Source organism: Stylophora pistillata, chromosome 5 (assembly GCF_964205215.1).
Source record: "Stylophora pistillata chromosome 5, jaStyPist1.2, whole genome shotgun sequence".
Classification (NCBI taxonomy): Eukaryota; Metazoa; Cnidaria; class Anthozoa; order Scleractinia; family Pocilloporidae; genus Stylophora; species Stylophora pistillata.
Window position 1 is genome coordinate 7,941,375 of NC_142523.1, and position 18,238 is coordinate 7,959,612.

The window sequence follows — 18,238 nt, forward strand, 5'->3', positions numbered from 1 at the left end:
GACATCGGATGACAGAGATGTCGTGTAACGCGACATTGAGTTGTAGATCACACTCCGGAATCGAAAGCAAAACGAATGCTCTCTGAGGGCAAGAGGTTCGAAAACAATTAAGTCATCCGGGGGCCAGGGTTCTCTTCTAAACGTACACTCACCGGATGAACCTGTCCTGATCATGTGCGAACCCTGAATAAGGAGTCATAGGACGTGCTTGAGTGGTTGAAGGAAATGAAGGTATCACGAGCGAAGTTCTTTATGGTAGTCTTTCTATCTTCCATTGATGTCATTATCTCAGGATCTGTCCTGATCAGTAGGCTTATTTCGCAACCCAAAGACCCACAAACTTGGAAAAAGGTGAATGACTCGTTTGTCGTTCCGTCGTCGGCATGTTACCAAGGGAGAATTGGAACTGGTAATAATTACTGCAACGAGTCTTGTACAAAAGATGACTCAAAAGAACAGTATTCTTGTGACTGTCCTCGGAAATCTGCCACTGTAACGTATGTGAATAATACATGGATATGTCTAGAGAATAAGATGGTGCGAAAGAAACTCGGTGAGTATGTTAAAAATAGAAGTATATGAATCGATGTTTCGCAACCCGAATGACAGCGGAAATGCTTGAAGCTGATAGACGACTCCTTTCAGTTATTTATTCTTCGCAATTAAACATTTTACGAGACGTTCATCATGGTGGTACTCTATACTCGAGTTTCTGGTGTACGAAACATTTTATTTTCGAGGCTTTTTTCGTTTTTTGTCTTTTGTTTTTGTATTTGAGACCCTCAAATATTTAGAATTTCGATGTTCGCGATAGACGACTCCTTTCAGTTATTTATTCTTCGCGATTAAACATTTTACGAGACGTTCATCATGGTGGTACTCTATACTCGAGTTTCTGGTGTACGAAACATTTTATTTTCGAGGCTTTTTTTGTTTTTGTCTTTTGTTTTTGTATTTAAGACCCTCAAATATTTAGAATTTCGATGTTCGCGATAATACTTGAAGCGTGGACACGGAAGTTGGCTCATTTAATACAATTAGTAGCTCAGTATCTGGCAAGCACTACGTAAATGAATAACCCACAATATTGACAAAGCCGTCATTCAACGGAACTGGTTTCCAAATTTGTAACGATCGGGTCGCAATCATGAGCTTGTGAGGGTTTACTCTCCATTCTAAGTAAAAACAAACAAAACGAATCTGTCACGAATAATGAATGACTCATAACTGCTCCAAAAGAAGGTCACGCAACTCTCCGTTCGCCGGTGTTACATTTTGTTTCCTTTTAACGAACACTTTTGTTTATCAATTTTAAAGAAAAGCGACTGTAAATACGTCGTGCAACATTTGGAGCTGAAAAATATTTCCATATTCAACAGATGTATGAAACTGCAAAGGATGTGACCTTTATCCTTTCGAATTACATCTTTAAAGAGCAACTTGAATTGGATTTATCGCAAAGTCATACATTTTAATGTATGTCATACTATATTTAGTCGTTGTACAGAATACGAAACCTCTCTTGAAAACTCATCAAAGACACAGAATAGTGATTTGCTAGGGTATTTAAAGAGAAAAAAAAAACACACGAAAAAGAAAGACGGAGGAGATTTAAACGGAAGAAGAATGACGAACTTTACCAAATCGGGTTAAACTTGCGATGCACAAGCCGTTATATGTAGCTCTTTTAACCTTTCATTTTTCCTCTCAACAGCTATATTTAGATTCTCCATACCGTATACCAAGCATTTCTCATAATGAAGTTTTAAGAATGCGGTATTGAATCAAACTTTATACGTATATCCCCCTTTAATTTTTCTCTCTTCTAATTCCTAAAGAAAATTGTTATCAGTGAGTTATCCTTTCGTGGTCACTCATGGGAATAAAATGGTTAGACAATCAGGCGTGGCTTAAATTAAATTAAAGTAATCTCCGGCTTTTTTTACCACAACCATCAAAAGCAAAGTCGAGTGCATCCCCACCCCTCGTCCCGTTAATATATGGATTTGTAGTTGAGCATTGTGAGTGGGAATCCAGTTATTTTTGTTACAATGTGTATTACGTTACGCGTGACGCTTACGTCATGACCTCGCTTTGGTGGAATAAAGTTATCTTTGTAAATCGGCCATCTTAAAAACCGCGTGAGGAGTCACTAAAGCTCTCTTCTCATCAACAATATCCCTCCAATATTGTTACAATTTTAGCTGGGTTAAAGTAACTGTGTAGTGATCCCATCGCATTCAAACACCTTCCCAATGAGTTGCATGAACGTGGAGTTAACGTCACTTTCTTCTGATTTGCTATTACGAACAGGATGTGCAAACAACACCCTATTTCATTATGAAAGAGAGTGGCATGATTTATACACACTGAGCACTCAGCCGAGGTGGGGAAGAAAAACAGCATTGTATGACGAGGAGGCCTCCTGTGTTTTAAACACTAGTTCTTCGTGGGTTATTGGATGTCATGGGGAAAAGACTCCTGTTGACAATCTTACTAATAGAACAAAGGAAATATTTGTCTTTGGATGGAGTAACAAGAGTAAGGCATACTATATAAAGGTGATTAAAAAATGTACAGTCAACTTTCCTTAACCATAACCATTTGAGTTATGCCATTAGATTCTTCTTGTTCTTGTTCTTCTTTTCTTGTTCTTCTTCTTCTTGCTCTTCTTTTTCTTCTTCTTCTTCTTCTTCTTCCTCTTCTTATTTTTCTTCTTCTTCTTCTTCTTCTTCTTCTTCTTCTTCTCCTTCTTCTTCTTCTTCTTCTTCTTCTTCTTATTCTTCTTCTTCTTCTTGCTCTTCATTTTCTTCTCCTTCTTCTTCCTCTTCTTCTTTTTCTTCTTCTTCTTCTTCTTCTTCTTCTTCTCCTCCTCCTTCTTCTTCTTCTTCTTCTTCTTCTTCTTCTTCTTTTTCTTCTTCCTCTTTTTCTTCTTCTTCTTCCTTTTCTTCTTATTCTTTAGGAGAGAGATCTTTCTGATCTCGAAGTTTTCCAGTTTAGAGAGAAGCTACTGTTTTTGTTTTTCTTCCAATCATTTAAGACCATACTCCCAGATGTCAGTTATAATGTAACCGTTAGTATCTCACCCGCCATATAAGTTTTGAAAGTCAGGCGGTAATTATTATCTGTAGTTGGTTAATATGACTGATTAAAAGAACTGTATAATTTGAATTAAAAAAGGCCACTGTTTTAGTCTACTGAGTCTCCACACAAAGAATCAATTTGCTTTGTCCATTGCATACGATGAGAGGATTAATATGACTATTGGATTTGTGATAACCACGAACTACGAATAACATTAATTTTCAGATTTTTTACATTATTATGAGAAGGCCAATCAGAGCTCTCGATATGAAACCCTATCTAAAAGCCAATGAGTTGCGAAATTCACTCTGTTACATGTACTTTAGCTTTTGTTTCGTTTCCTAACCAACAGGTGGTTGATCCAATCGCCATTTTGTGGGGAAGAATAATAAATCTGGGAGTAAGCTGCTCCCAGCCTCCTCCTGACAGCAAAGAAGATTGTCTACTCTTCAAACTGGAAGGAAACATCACCTGTAAGCTCATGTTTGATATACTTTCATGGACATTGCAAAATAACACTTTCCTAACTGCGTCAGACCATCCGCTCATGTTGATTGTTTTTACTACGATTGCTGTTACCCAGATAAAACACTTCCAGTCAGATTGCTTGGTACAATAGTACGTTTCCTCAAGGCTCCCACACTGGCTAGTGAATTACTAGGTGGATAACAATAGACATCTTCCAAAAGCCTGGCTCTTTGTATCAATTTTCTATGAGTAATTTTTTTTTTAATTTTTCAATTGGTTTGGAATGTATCAAAGCCTATGCCACACATTCTGTTCTGTATGCAGATCGAGTTAGCCGAAGTCATTCCTCGTGCAAGAACATGGGTCTGGCGAACGTAGACGTAAAATGAACGTTTCTTAATCTCGTTGTTTTGCAGGTCCCGTTGAATATTCAGTGGGATCAACGCTTAGTCCTGTAACATCATACTTGGAGCCTACATCATCTCTTACGGTAGGATTTCGTTCGATATATTGTAAATAGGAGCCATGGCAAATCATTGCTGACGTGCGTCTTTTTAGAGGTAAATCTCAGATGACATCGAAATGTGGTAAAAAACGAAAAACGCCGTGTGTCATTTATTTTCTTTCCACATTTTGGCGTATTCTGTGATCCATTACTGCACAGACCAAAGACTTCTTGGTCTACAAAATTTGAGATTACAAACAATTTGTAGGTCTTTTGTGAGGTACAGTTACCTCTCACTTTGAGGAAACTGGCTTTAAGATGTCTATCAATAGAGAAATCCTTTACGAAAGCAATGCTAGTTAACTTCATAGGCATAATCGTCCTCCCCTTGCTTGATGACATTTCGAATGCTTCCTCCTTAATAAGAGGGCCATAGTCAATCCAAGTTGAAAGTAGATGGGAATGGGATTGTCTGATCGAAATTGTTTCCACTCGAAAGCTTCTTTTTTCCTATAGCTGAAAAAGCCTGAAATGCCTTTATTCCGCAGATAACTAAAACGATATTGATCCGTTTTAACTGTTTATCTCGACAGACGAAGGTCACTGAAGAAACGATTTACCCAACACAGGTATGAGTATCATGATCTCATCATACGCACTTGAAAGCAAATGTTTAGGATGTTGAGGATGCAACCGAGGTTGTCAAATAAAGTTCGGAAGCAAGTTAAAATCTTCTAATCTCTGCTCAGTTTGAAAAACCTTTATTTCGCAGAAAACTAATTAAAAATATATTGATCCGTTTTAACTGTTTATCTCGACAGAGTAAGGTCACTAATGAGACTATTTACCCAACACAGGTATGAGTATCTCATCATACGCACTTGAAAGCAAATGTATATAGGATGTTGAAGATGCAACTGAGGTTGGCAAATAAAGTTCGGAAACGAGTTAAAATATTCTAATCTCTGCTCAGTTTGTAGCGTAGATTAATATGTTTGCGACCAGGGTAACTTTGTAAGCCCGCATCGTGAAGCAGTGTTTGAAAATTAAATAACGAAATCTGTCAGAATGTCTTCGTAACCTTTGGAATTGACAATGTGCCAAATATATTTGGTCCCTAGCTTTGGGTCCACGTGTTATTCTAACTTGATTGCCGCTTTATGATCCTTCGCGCTCATTTTCACGCAGATATCATCTCGAGCTAACCCAGGAAAAAAAAAGAAAAGCAACGATGTTAACTCTTCTTCAATAACTGTTGGCATCATTGCCGGAGTGATTGTTGCCGTCATAATTTTATCATTACTGATTACTGCTCTATTCATCTATCGACGTCGAAAATCCAGGTGATGATTGCCAAGTTAGAATTTGTCTACATCTTAGGTTATGTGTAATGGTGTATTATGTTAGTACTTCAGGTGGATTATACAAACTGAATTAAATTTAGCGTATCCAATTTAGGAAATCTCTCTTAATCGTTAAGGAGTGGTGGACACATTTTTGAATCACGAAATTCAGAGCATTACTGGCGACTTGTGCACGGCCACATTGTATCACGGGAGAAACCGCCGTAGGGTGGTTGTATTGCCAAAAGTGAGAAGTATTTTGTTGGCGTGCTATCCACTCGTTTTTTCCTTCAACCGGAAGATAGAATAATGCTAAGGCAACAGCGATTGGTGCGATGTTTCGTGTACTATTTCTGCTGCCGAGTTGTTTTGTCTATTAATCTCTAATTTTTTAAAAAGCTAAATCCACCCAATCATCAATCATTTTTGGGCATTCAAGAACCTGGTATTATACTAAGACACTGAACAATCCATCGATTAATAATTTCCACAACGTTTCTGTTCGGCAATTTGTAAAATAACCATTGCCTTTTACGAGAACTCGTGTATTGATCACTCACTCCTATGAATCACAGAGTTCAACTCTTAAGTTTAATAAAAGAGCTGAAGATTCGATGATGACCTCTTGATATCACAAAACCCCGACAGATTCCAAGGCCACTGATTTTAACCCATGGAATGTTTGGTGTCCAAAATCTATTGCATACTGTTTAATGATAGAACTTGTCTATTGGTAAAGACGTGCAATATAGATTTCCAACCTACCACTTTCCACAGAATCTTAGATTCTGTGATTGATTTCAGTTTAAAAACAAGTATTGCTTTTTTTATGTTCACAGAAACGCTGCCTGCTCGATTACCAATGGTCAAGTAGTCAGTGAGGTAGAAAATAAATTACATTGTCAATAACGGAAATGATGAGTTTTATCTTGCATGCTTAGTGGGAGAAACTTACTAGGCTAAAAGAACGGACCCTCCATAAAGACCACTACCGTCCCTAGTCTTAATAGGTACTGAAGAGTGGTTTTGAGAGCCGGAAAATCCTACAGTTCGTTTTTTTCCTTGTTGATCAGTCATTACAAAGTCGCTGGAATACTTTTGTATTTTGTGTACACTCGAGTTAAAAAAAACTGTTACTGAAACTACTGTTTCAGGAATACTTCCCTTGGTCATTATATTCTCCGGGTATTAATGCTCTCTTCATTTTGCAAGAACACCACCACGTGCAACTCAAAGACAAACCAAGCGTTTCAGCTGGAAGAAAGAAGTCGTTACGTCTCGAACGGTAGGACATTAATTTTGTCTTTCATTGAGGCAGCTGTGATGTCCTGTAGGCAAAGGAAACACTTCAGATTCAGTAAATTAACAACTTTGGAGACTAGCTAGCTACTGTTAAGAAAATTTTCCAACATTTTACTTGGAGCCTATAGAGAAGAACCAACCCTCGGCTCCAAATTACAACGTAGTGCTTGCAATTTTTCCCCTTAGATTCCTCTGTTATCGATGATAAAAAGACGGGTTTCCTACCGCAAGGAAATTCTGGAACTTTAACTTCAGACAACCCTTTGTACTTCGCTGTGGAAGACCTAAAAGAAATTCAAGAACCTGTTGGCAATGCTCAAAATCAGTCGGAACCAATGTACAACGAAATAGATGACAATAGTGCAATAGACGCAGACAGTGCTTCGTGGTATGGGTCCGTGCCCGTTGGAGATCCATTTTACAACACTTTGGAGGGACCCCATCAATGCGGTGCTTCTCCTCCTACAAATGATCATGTTTACAATGTCCTTGAAAGGTCCAGCCAAAGTTTTACAGAGGGAGGGGATGTTTATTCTCAATTGACTGCCAAAGACCCTGTGTATAACGTCTTAGAGGGTCCAGATCCATGTAACGATAATGAAGGCCCACTGTATTCTAACAGCATAGAGGTTCGATACTCTAACAGTCCTACAAACGCCCCAATATATGCGGTGGCCAATGAGAAAGGATGAAAAGCCCTCGAACAGCAATTCGGATGGAGGACAGCCACAGGCCCAAAGATGAGTAGTGCTACAAATTATGAATGAGGACAAAGATTCGTACAAAATTAAAATTCCTCGTATAACAGACGATTGCGACTGCGTGTTTTTCTTCCACACCCTCAATTTTAGATCTCTTGCTACAAGAATTGTTTGTTTGAAGAAAAAACGAAATAGGTGTTTATTGGTGGCTTTGACGCCTTTTTCTACTTTACACAAAGAGTATATGATATTTTATGAAGAGAGGTATACTTTTGTTCACGATTTTTTAATGAAATGTTAAGTTTTGCCGTATAAGAACAAATTGTGCTATGTTGGAATAACTTTTTCTTGCACCAACAAGGTGAAATTTGTAGACTTTCGAAATATAATATTGCTCACCTGTTAATCAACAAGTTCTGAGATATTTGTAGATTGAATTCTTTAATGTAGAACATTAACTCCGCTATTGCACGTTTTACAATCTTTGGCGCTCATTTACGATATATTATCCCAATACCTCGATTGAGTTTTCTTGGTGTGGAAGAAGTGATTGAGTTGTAACCTCTTCTCACAGTTTCAATACATTTTCCAGAAGAAAAGTGATGAGGTACACCAAATTGACAGCACCAAATCGAGAAGAAAATGTACAGGACTTAGTGGGGAGGTTTACTGATCAAATCGAGGTATTCGTAGGATTATGAATTATGCAAACTCTCTGAAGTTAGTCCATTAGGCAGATACAGACAGCGAAAACATACTGGTACGAAATGAAATTTCAATCATGTAAAGAAAAGAAAAGTATCTAGTTATAACAAATAAACCATCGGATATTCTACTCTGTTTTTTATTGTTATTGTGTGGCAAACTAACTCAGTTTACTCCTCAGTAAGCCTTCATAATTTATATATCTCTCTATTAATGTTCGAACGTCAATGCCTTTTAACCTGGTGCTTGGCAGTACGCTAGAGATTCATTGATACTTGTAATACAATATAGAAAACGTTAAGGAAGGAAGAAAATGCTTGGGTCAAGTCTTCTAATGACTCCCGACGAGAACATTGAGTTGCGTGGGAAAGCAACTAGGGATATTGTGAGGTGCAACTGAAAGAAACATCTGCCTGGCTGTAAAGGTTCTTTGCACGAGTGTGCAACATTCATGGTCGCAAGGAAAGACTTCAAGGAGGGTGATAACCTTCATCACGAGCAACTAAAAAAAATCTGAGTTTCCGATGAGATTCGAAGCCTAAAGGTTGCTAGTTCGGCTTCTGCATTCCGTTGCTCCTCCAGATGAGCTTCAAAGACACCTTTGCCGCGTCATGGTTTGCGCGCGTCGAAAATTAATGTTTGTCTGTGATTATAGTAATTTACAGAAAGAACTTTAAGAGTCGAATATGATCGTTGCTTTCATTACGTCTTTGACATTAACTTCTACGATGTACTTACTTTGCATCCCTAAGAGGGTCCTTTACCCTGAGAGAAAAAGAGAAACGGCTAACTGCAGTATCAATTATTCCAACATAATTTCCATCACACACAATTCATTGTTAAAAAAGTTTCTCAATATAAACGATTTCGTGTTTATTAGTCGCTTTGAGTCTCATCTAAGGCTTGATCCATACTTTTTAACCACGATAATAAATGTCGCCCAGCCTAAAGAGCTATTCTACGGTACTTCTTTGAAGGTTGGAGAGAACATATCCAGAATTATGTTAAAACACTTCATTGCTGATTGAAGAAGAAGAAATATTGAGCAATTGTCCCTCACAACAAGCGGTAAGACTTTAAACTTGTGGTTTCTAATTTTCTTTTATAATTATAGATTCTGTTTTTAATTACCATCCACGGACTAATAATCAAAGCTGTATTCAAAATAGAGTACACTGGTTTTTTATCGATTGTATAGTGAGAGGACACTGTCAGGTTTTGAGAAGAAGCGAGTTGTACACCAGAAGAAGACGACCTTTCGTCTAATGCTTCCGGAGAGCCTGCTGGGAAACGAAATTAGCTATTGCGTATGGCCATGAAAAGTGGCGTGATATCATAGAACATGATGATAAATTTTCTCTTTAATCAGTCTATGTTCAAGACCGTAAGTTCATGCAATGGAACAATCCATCGAGAGCACTATTGTTTTTCATACATGTAAAGCATACAATTTTTAAGTCTGCCACGATTCGAATCATGAAATGGAATAAACAAACCTCAAAATATACCCATTAACCATATGATTTCACTTCCTCAAAAAACAATTTTCTTTAATTCTCATGAAACAATATTGATGAGTATATTTTTTTCTGTAAGTAATTTCTGAGGCTTTTTTGACATTCAGCAAGCAAAGTAAAATTCATAGCACGTAATAAATTTACCCCAAAACGCTGGGTGCCGGCGGCCTACAAACTTTCCTTTCTATTTGGAGTAAAGTCTTCTTACTTAATTCACCATCATCTCAGTTTGCGGTTGTTTAGAATTGGTTTCGTATACTTCAAAGAACAATCAATACCGAATTTTTCAACAGCCAGGTATTGAAGACACATTAAGCTTTCTGACGTTGGCGCTGAACATTAAGTAGGGGATGTAAATGAAAGTGAAATCATGAAAATAGCGAATTGAAAAGTGGCGTTTATGATTGCACAAAGGGTAAGAAAGGGCGAAAGTTTTAATTTAGGCTATAAACAGTAAAGGGTGAAGAATTCTCTCTGAGCTATAAACTGAAGCATACCTTGAGGTGCTTCATTTTGGGATATTGGCATAGCTGACGCACTTTCATCAACACGCAACCGACGAAAAGGATAAATCATGGTGAATCGTTTTAAGCCACAATAAATTATATTGGCGGATTTTCATTTGTTGAAGGAAAGTTAGGCTGTTACGTCGGACAAAACTTCAATTTGCTATATGGTTGATTCACTTAGTGAGACGCTCAGTGCGTCAGCCCGTCAAAATGATGTACTATTCAAAGAGATATACTATTCATCATCAGAGGCCTAATGATGAGTAGTATATCTCTTCTTCCGCTGCCGACTTATCTACGTGGCCAAGATTTTTAAAATGTCGGCTAGCCTGTCTGCTTTAGAAGTGACAAAAGTGCATGAACCAAGAATGAAACCCATTGAGTTTGACTTATCCTTTCGAAGAACAATAATTTGTATTTTTGACTGCGGCTTTTGAGCTTCAAGAGGGCCATTTTTTTGCGGATTATTTCATCATTGACATCCGCTGCCTTCTTTAGTCTCGTAAGGTCCGCGCACGATAAGTAAAAAAGTATGGAAAATTTTTTCCCTCTAGCTTTCAAAGAGAATCTACGTATGGCAATACCACCACATATAATTAAAACATAGGATAACACTAGTAGTGTTTTTGGCTTTATTTGTATTTTAAAAAATGAATGTCAAGTTCTGTTTATATTTGCCATTACTGTACTATAAATAAACTGGTTCAACACTTAAATATAAGTGGTGAAAAATGGCTCTTTTGCGGCCCTCTTGGATTCGTATTTCGGGCTTGATACAGGTTATCAACTTCTTATAAATGGGCGAAAACAAATGTCTAAAATCGTGAGAATAAATTTGAAATCAGTGTGAACAAAGGTTGTTTCTTTCTGAAGTACAATATCCAATTCAAGTGCACCCAGTGTTCGAAGCGCCAAAACGTCTACGTGTTAAAGCACTTTGTACATAGGAAACATTGCAACTCGCTGTTCTTCGTTAAAAAAAAAAATACGGCAAGAGAGAAGGTTGTTTCGAGCTCTAATCGATCACTATGAAAGCAACAGCTATTATCTCGGTTTTCTTGATAACTCAGTTAAGCGGCAATTATCAAATATCAGCAGTACCTTTCAAGATTCGAAGAACGGTACAAAACAGCGCAGATTCCTTCGAGATTCTTTCGTCTTTGTGCCCACATAACAACGATTATGAATGCGGGCACTTTAGTGCGGATGCTATGTCAGTTACTCACAACGGCTGCAATTGTTCCTGTCTTATGAAGGAGGCCACATTCAAGCTGATTGAAACGCAGTGGTCATGCCATGAGAACAAAGATGTTAGGTTGAATCTACAATTTCAGCAACAAAGCAGACCCAGTGAAAAAGGTACCCATATGTTTTCTGTAAACAAGTCCTCAACCAGGTATGTTGGGGTAACTAGTTATAGACCTCAAAACGCTTTTACACTAGGCACTAAGGACTCTTGGCCCGTCCTTTATCGTCTTCTTTAGTTTCTCGATTCTCTAAAATACAATTTTATTTACATATAGCATACCACTGATCTTGCTAGATATAATCGAATGATTACATCGTACCGAACTATAACTAAATACTTCATACCCTTGCATTTCTACGCGTGTCAAAGAGTTGCACCACCTCATTTTTAAGAAGTATAGAGCAAGATTTTTTGTTTTCCAAATGCACTTATTGATATGATTGATATCCAGCCTTTTGGATAAAGTTTGATACGGAGAAGTAAGTACATTTAAATTAAAATGTCTTGTTCTCTACGCTCTGTCAGTTAGAAAGTCGTGATGGGCGAGCTGATAACCAAGCGAAACTTTAGTTAAAACACGTCATATGTCATACTCTGCCTGCTCTAATGCAGTTTTGCTGCTTAGGTAAACTATTCCAACAGTATTTTCAATTACATCATATTATCCGTCGATTTTCCTCCAGTTTAGATTAACTTGTTATCCGATGAAATGAACGAAATGATTACGTACAGCATTACAAGAACGTTAAATATGCAGTATTACTGGTTTTGTTCCGATTTGTTTAATTTTTTTTTTTAGTTGGTCTTTTCTTTTCTTCTTCTACTTCTCTCCCGTTTTTTGAAACTTTGAAAACTTTTTATTGGTTTCTAATAACTTTCAATTTGATGATGTCATTTTCTACGGATTTAAGTTTGCCGAGGACAAAAGCAAGAGAAAAAATGAGTACTCTACCATTTGCAAAAATGAATTGTTTATTTATTCATGAATTTACATATCACTAATCTACGAAAAGAAAAACTAAATATATTGACTTGAAAATGGTTGTAGAACAACTTAATGTTGGGAAAGAGTCCTTATTTATGCGACCTCGTTCCCTCTTTGGTAACACAAACAAGATCAATAAATGCCATAACTAACAGGGTGTTATTCAAAATCATTGTCAAACGTGTTTGCTATTTAGCTTTAGTTTTGAAACTCACACGACTGACGTTCTTACTTCATAGGGAGCAACAATACAGCAGAGCTCTTACGCAGTATTAAGGCGACTTGGAGGCAATCTGTGCATTTATACACTTTAAGGAGTAAAAGAAACGGTTTTTAAAATATTTTTAACGCAAGAAAAAGAACTATATAGGTCATGAAATAGCGGGAAATAGAAATGACCACCCCTATCATGAGAAATCAAATTGCTGTACAACACTTTGTACTCGTAATTTCAGACGCCACCATATTAAATCATCTGCAAGTGTACGGAAACAAGAGAAATAAAGCCTTATCAATATTTAGAATAAAACAAAAATAAAAAGTATATAAATTAGGGTATAAAATAAATAAATAATTACGATAATAAAATCCTATTATTTTGAAATTTAGGGTTTTCTGAGGATGAAAATTCTGAGCTTAAACGTTTGCTTTTCACTTTTCAACTTTTATATATTGACATCGTTGGCTTAGAAACGCGTTTGAGACTGGCCACTCATGGCAAGTATTATTCCTTACTGAGAATAATTTATTATTATTATTAATATTATTATTATTATTATTATTATTACTTTTATAGCTTGTACACCAAGAATGATAACAATGTTCACCGACGAGTTAACAAATTCCAGTTTGCGCGTATTGAATGTCGGTGACGAGAAGGAAATTTCTTTACTTAACAACTGGGATGGATGCACGGTGTACAGGGAATACACTTGGTATTCCGAGTGTGATGATTCACGACTTACTTCTGCGCGGAAACTTGATGTGATGGAGAATATTTTCAAATTGGAAAGAGGACAACAAAATTATATTTTAAAGGTAAGAAACTATTCTTGTTCTAAGCGCCCTAGGAAGTCGCTCATACAGGAAAGGAGGGGTATCCCAAATTTGGAGGGAGGGGGTATGCTAAAGGTGTATGCTAAAGGAAAACAATACAACCAGAAATTGTTCGACATAGTTTCGAGGAACAGTGAGGATCATGAACCACAGCAAGGAGATGGAGAACGACATCTCTCCTTCCCCTCCTCTCATTCCAATTGGTCGAAAGTCCAATCAAAAATCACCGAATTGAGAAAATTACCGAACTAGAATCGCTCTGATGTTAGCACGAATGGCTTTCAAAATGCTACTACTGAACCTCAGACAGAAGCTTGCAACCAATTGAAAGAAATTTAAAAAGAAGGGGGAAAAAGGTTCTTAAAAGAAAGTATTCAAAATGTCGACAATTATCATAATGAAATATTACAAAACCGTCTTGTTGTCATCATCAATGTGATTTTTCCCTCCAACAGGTTAAAAAAAATGTATCTGGCACACACTTACTGAGGGGACTGATTATCAACCTGGGCATTCATTGCACAAATGCAACAAAAACCCGAAGGGGCTGCTTGTTGTTTAAGATGGAAGGAACTATCAACTGTAAGTCAGTAGCAGCTCAGATAAAATCAGTGCTGAACAAAAGCAGCCTTTATCATATCAAAGTTAATCATCAAGTCGGTTGCAAGGGGTAATGGGGGAGGGGATTCTGAAGAAAGGGGTGCACAAAGAAGAAGAGCAGATAGCTTTACTTAGCGCCTTTTAGACAAAGATGATGGAACTGAAGTTGAGCTTCTTTTTAAATCTCAATAATAATTCTCCCCGTGGTCTACCATACATTTCTTTAAATGTTAGTTCTTAGAATTTGGTGCTCCAAGGAAATGGTATTTAGTGTAGAGGAGAGCGGAAAGAGAGCGCTTTAAACTTCCACATGCGATCAATTTTGCGTCAGCAGGTTACTTTTTATTCATGAACATCTCAAGATCCTCGAAAGAGAAGGGGTGGGGGTAATGCAAATAAACCTCGGATTCACTTAAATGGGAGCCATTCTCTTTGCTGAAAATAAATATTTAAGCACCCCTTTTTTATGATTTAATACTTATTCGTTCGTACCAGGCGACGATGCTAAATCTTCCAAACCGCCACTACCGAAAGTCCCTTCCACATCATCGGATATAACTACACCGACGCAGATAACTACCACAATTGCAAAAACAGATGGACACACAGAAACTGCGACCGTTCAGCCAAGCACGCCATTTGAAACCTCGCCATCTCCTACACGACAGGAGGTCGCACTTAATGTAAGGATAATGAGCTGAAATCGGAATCCCAAGAAGCAGGGGGGTTTCAATTAAAGCCCTATTGAAAAAAATACTCAGTGCTGTTTGTTGGCTTCGATTCCGTAATAACATAAACAGCTTATCCTTGGAAGGGTTCCACGTGATTGTTGGGCTTACTACGTTGTTTACCATTACACATAGAAAAAACTCTGCATTTTTGCCAAATTTTAAATATTTTTGATATACTGCTTAACTACTACACCCCCCCCGGACAAATCTCTAAAAGGCGGACATTCTGGTCTCATTCCCAGAGCACTTCTTCGAGCTCCCACCCAGATGACACAGGACAAAGCACAGGGCACAACAGTCAGCAAAACGCTGTTTGGATCATCATAAGTGTCTCAGTATCTTCAATGCTCCTTGTCGTTATCATAGCATTCGTCGTATGCCGACGCAGCATAAGTTCCAAGTATGTACACTGATGAACACAGAATTCATGAAACGCATTCGCTAATCTATTATTGTGTTCAATTAATAAGGCTGTTAAGGTCCTTTCTTTTTTTAGTCGTCTGTTGAGGAAACTAAAAGAACAGGGCAAATGAAGTGCACGGCGTCTTCAATAATCATAACGTGTGTACATTATAGAGGCATGCCTACACTAGCAAATTGTACAGCAAGTGTCTCACTGGCTTAATGATTATTACATTCTATTCGCAGAAAGATAAGCCACATGGCAACTGTTGAAAGAAGGGAATTACAGGTAATTCAACTTTTGTACTTCGTCAGCACCTGTTGAGCCACATATAAGTAAAGAAAAAAAAGTTCAAAACTTGTTTTAAAAAACAACAATGAGTGAGGCACCCGTCTTCTTTCATTTTTACTGGCGATTTTTTTTTTTTTTTTTTTTTGTAATCATTGCAGACCCACTTTAATTTTTTGTTAATGGACAGAAATCCGCAATGTTATTCTTAAGTTTTTCTTATTTATGAACATTACTAACGAAGGTCCTGGAGGTGCATGTCACTTTCTACCAGATCGTTATTATTACAGTGTGTAATAAAATCAATTTGCTGTCCCCTCGTATTATATATATATATATAGGTGACGACGTGTTCTATTCATATCCTATTTTTGTATTGATTTTAGCTCTGTTTTGTTTTGTTATTCTCGTGGCTGCATCCCTGAATAATGCGAAGCAAATAGCTTTTCATCTTCTTCTTTTTCAGGCCCCACAAGTGATCCATTCGAATACAAGCACAGAATTTCCGGAAGAAGAACCAAACGGTTACTCTTCTCTCACTTTTAGGGAGCCTTGTAAGTAAACATTCTTTTATAAGTTTCATGTTAAATTCACAAGAGCACAATATGTGGCCGGAATTGGAAAACAAGTTTGAAAAATCTTAAGATATTCCTAGACTTGTCTTTGATATTTCAGTAAATTAAACGTAACTTTTGACCATGATTTCTCAAAACCTTGATCAGGAATCCATGGCTAACACTTTTGTGCAATTAAAGTAATGTGAAATAACTCGACTCTTGGTCATATCTCAAAGTATTACAGTACCTAAAAATAATTATGATATCCTCCCTTGCTTATGAAACTTATTTGTGTTACCGCATCGACAATATTGCCAAGATTTCAGTCATATCTGCCTATGCAGTACCGATGGATATTTGAGTAACAGATTGCTGCGTTGGAAACCAACGAAACATATTTGAAGTGCCCCTGATGACACTTAGTAACGAGTTACATTTATCGATAGATAACATGTTTGGTATTTTTTCTCAGCCATTTATACTTCGACATATCAAGTACCTGTGAACCGGAGAACCTCTTTCAACGAGATAAACAATCCCCTGGGGGAAACCTTTGAAGATGAGCACATGCACGATCCATTCCCCGTCCTTCAGAGACACAACTTTCAAAGCTTTAAATCTAACTCCCAGATTCTAGCGCCTGTGAAGAAGGAGACAGAAACCTGGAACAGAACTTTGGGACAAACCTTTCAAGATGAACACTTGCATGATCCACTAAACGTCCGCCAGAGACACAACTTTCAAAGCTTTAAACTTAACCCCCAGATTCTAGCGTCTGCGAAGAAGCAGACAGAACCTTGGAACAGAACTTTGGGACAAACCTTTCAAGATGAATACATGCAAGATCCACTAAACGTCCCCAGAAGACACAACTTTCAAAGCTTTAAACATAACCCCCAGATTCCAGAATCTTTGAGGAAGCATGCTAAAAACGAGACAATAAAGTTCCTTCAAGAGCATGGACCACTCAGTATCGAACAACTTGTGTACAATATCGTGGAGGAAATATTGATCGGAGGCCAGGAGATGACGGACGCAGACGAGGACCAAGATGAAAACGATCCGGTATACCAAGTTATAGAGGAGTATTATGGTGAGCCGCCACAGGACACCACTCAACATGATAATGCAATGAATGCGAACCGGGATCCAGTTTACCAAACTTTGGAGGAGGGTGATAGTTCTACGGAAAGCCAAAAGAATCCCGACATTTCTGATTGCGGCTAATGTGATTGAAACGTCAAAGTTGAAAAAAAAAAGATACCTTTTCGAGATCTCGAGAATGAGTTACATTGAAGATTTTTAAGCACAAAAGACGCCCTATAAAAATATGAACAGCGATATATAGCTTTGTAGAATTTATTTTGCTTTTTAGAGAATTGAGAAGTTGACTAATAGCTCAAGCGGTGTAACTAACTTAATAAAATTACTTTCATGTTTTGCATTGCTTTACCGGCAACATCGAAATGTTTTCTCGCTAAGTCAGGTAATGTCATACAGGCCCTAGTTTTTTACTTGCGAAACTTGTAATCCATTCTCCAACTAAAACGTCTCAAATTTATTCGATGATTCGAACTTGGGTTTTAATCAAACAACTCGGACGGCTATACTTTATAACTCATGACTGAATTGTAAGCATCCCTTTGAAGTTGTTACACATATACGGGTAAGTGAGTAGGCGACTCACCTTTAATTAAAGAATGGGATAACATCCCCTGGCAGAATATTTTATAATCCCTTTCCTTCAGCTGATAAGCTTTTTCCACTCTATTTATCCGTGGATGATAAATTGATGTTGCGCGGGTAAAATACAAACTTAAAGTTAATGAAATAACCTCTACGACAAAATAGGCTTAACTGGCTTCATTTAAGAAGCTTTCTCGCAGGCAGCAAGAAAGATTTAGCAAGAAGATACATCCAAAATGTCAGTTTTAAAGCCCTCCTGAATGTCAGAACAATATTGCAGAGGCAATTATGTTGCCTGATAAAATACTACCAAATTTGGCAGACCTGACAAGGAGATTGTTGGATGAGTTAAGTTTATCATATTTATCTCAGTCTTAAGCTTAGCTTTATGCTTAGAGTAACCGACACAGATTTGAGTTGGACTCATGTGGAGTTTTCTCACGTCCGACCTTTTTCGACTCGTCAGCCTACTTGTGTCCGATCCCTTGAGTTAGGAGTTGAATTTAAGTTTGTCGATTTTTATGTACGAGTCTTAGGGCTTGCGTGTCGGGAGCACTAAGTATCAAAACATCCTTTGCTCATACAGGAAATGGAAAGGGAGATTTATCA

The 18,238-nt window shown here is 37.6% G+C and overlaps 2 protein-coding genes across 3 annotated transcripts; both read left to right on the forward strand.

The window, feature by feature from the left end:
- Nucleotides 1-8,178, forward strand: LOC111344651 (uncharacterized). 2 transcript variants are annotated; one of them, XM_088762269.1, is made up of 10 exons: nucleotides 1-553; nucleotides 2,314-2,561; nucleotides 3,437-3,557; nucleotides 3,969-4,042; nucleotides 4,591-4,626; nucleotides 4,819-4,854; nucleotides 5,186-5,340; nucleotides 6,180-6,222; nucleotides 6,553-6,625; nucleotides 6,829-8,178. In XM_088762269.1, exons 1-10 carry the CDS (start codon nucleotides 226-228, stop codon nucleotides 7,332-7,334), a joined length of 1,620 nt encoding a protein of 539 aa, XP_088618395.1. In that variant the 5' UTR covers nucleotides 1-225; the 3' UTR covers nucleotides 7,335-8,178. The 2 variants fall into 2 exon arrangements, with proteins under 2 accessions (XP_088618395.1, XP_088618396.1); XM_088762270.1 differs by lacking the exon at nucleotides 4,819-4,854.
- Nucleotides 8,179-10,979: 2,801 nt separating this feature from the next.
- Nucleotides 10,980-17,383, forward strand: LOC111344659 (uncharacterized). Its single transcript, XM_022951905.2, has 8 exons — nucleotides 10,980-11,433; nucleotides 13,105-13,346; nucleotides 13,820-13,946; nucleotides 14,460-14,647; nucleotides 14,938-15,095; nucleotides 15,344-15,386; nucleotides 15,853-15,940; nucleotides 16,416-17,383. The coding sequence occupies exons 1-8, from the start codon at nucleotides 11,103-11,105 to the stop codon at nucleotides 17,168-17,170; spliced, it is 1,932 nt and encodes a 643-aa protein (XP_022807640.2). The 5' UTR covers nucleotides 10,980-11,102; the 3' UTR covers nucleotides 17,171-17,383.
- Nucleotides 17,384-18,238: the final 855 nt, after the last annotated feature.

Coding starts and splice junctions, on each gene's coding strand:
- LOC111344651 (XM_088762269.1), top strand. CDS start 226: ATGAAGGTATCACGAGCGAAGTTCTTTATGGTAGTCTTTCTATCTTCC. Junction 4,627..4,818: donor AAACGATTTACCCAACACAG/GTATGAGTATCA, acceptor TTATCTCGACAG/AGTAAGGTCACTAATGAGAC. Junction 5,341..6,179: donor TATCGACGTCGAAAATCCAG/GTGATGATTGCC, acceptor TTATGTTCACAG/AAACGCTGCCTGCTCGATTA.
- LOC111344659 (XM_022951905.2), top strand. CDS start 11,103: ATGAAAGCAACAGCTATTATCTCGGTTTTCTTGATAACTCAGTTAAGC. Junction 13,947..14,459: donor GATGGAAGGAACTATCAACT/GTAAGTCAGTAG, acceptor CGTTCGTACCAG/GCGACGATGCTAAATCTTCC. Junction 14,648..14,937: donor GACAGGAGGTCGCACTTAAT/GTAAGGATAATG, acceptor TCTCATTCCCAG/AGCACTTCTTCGAGCTCCCA.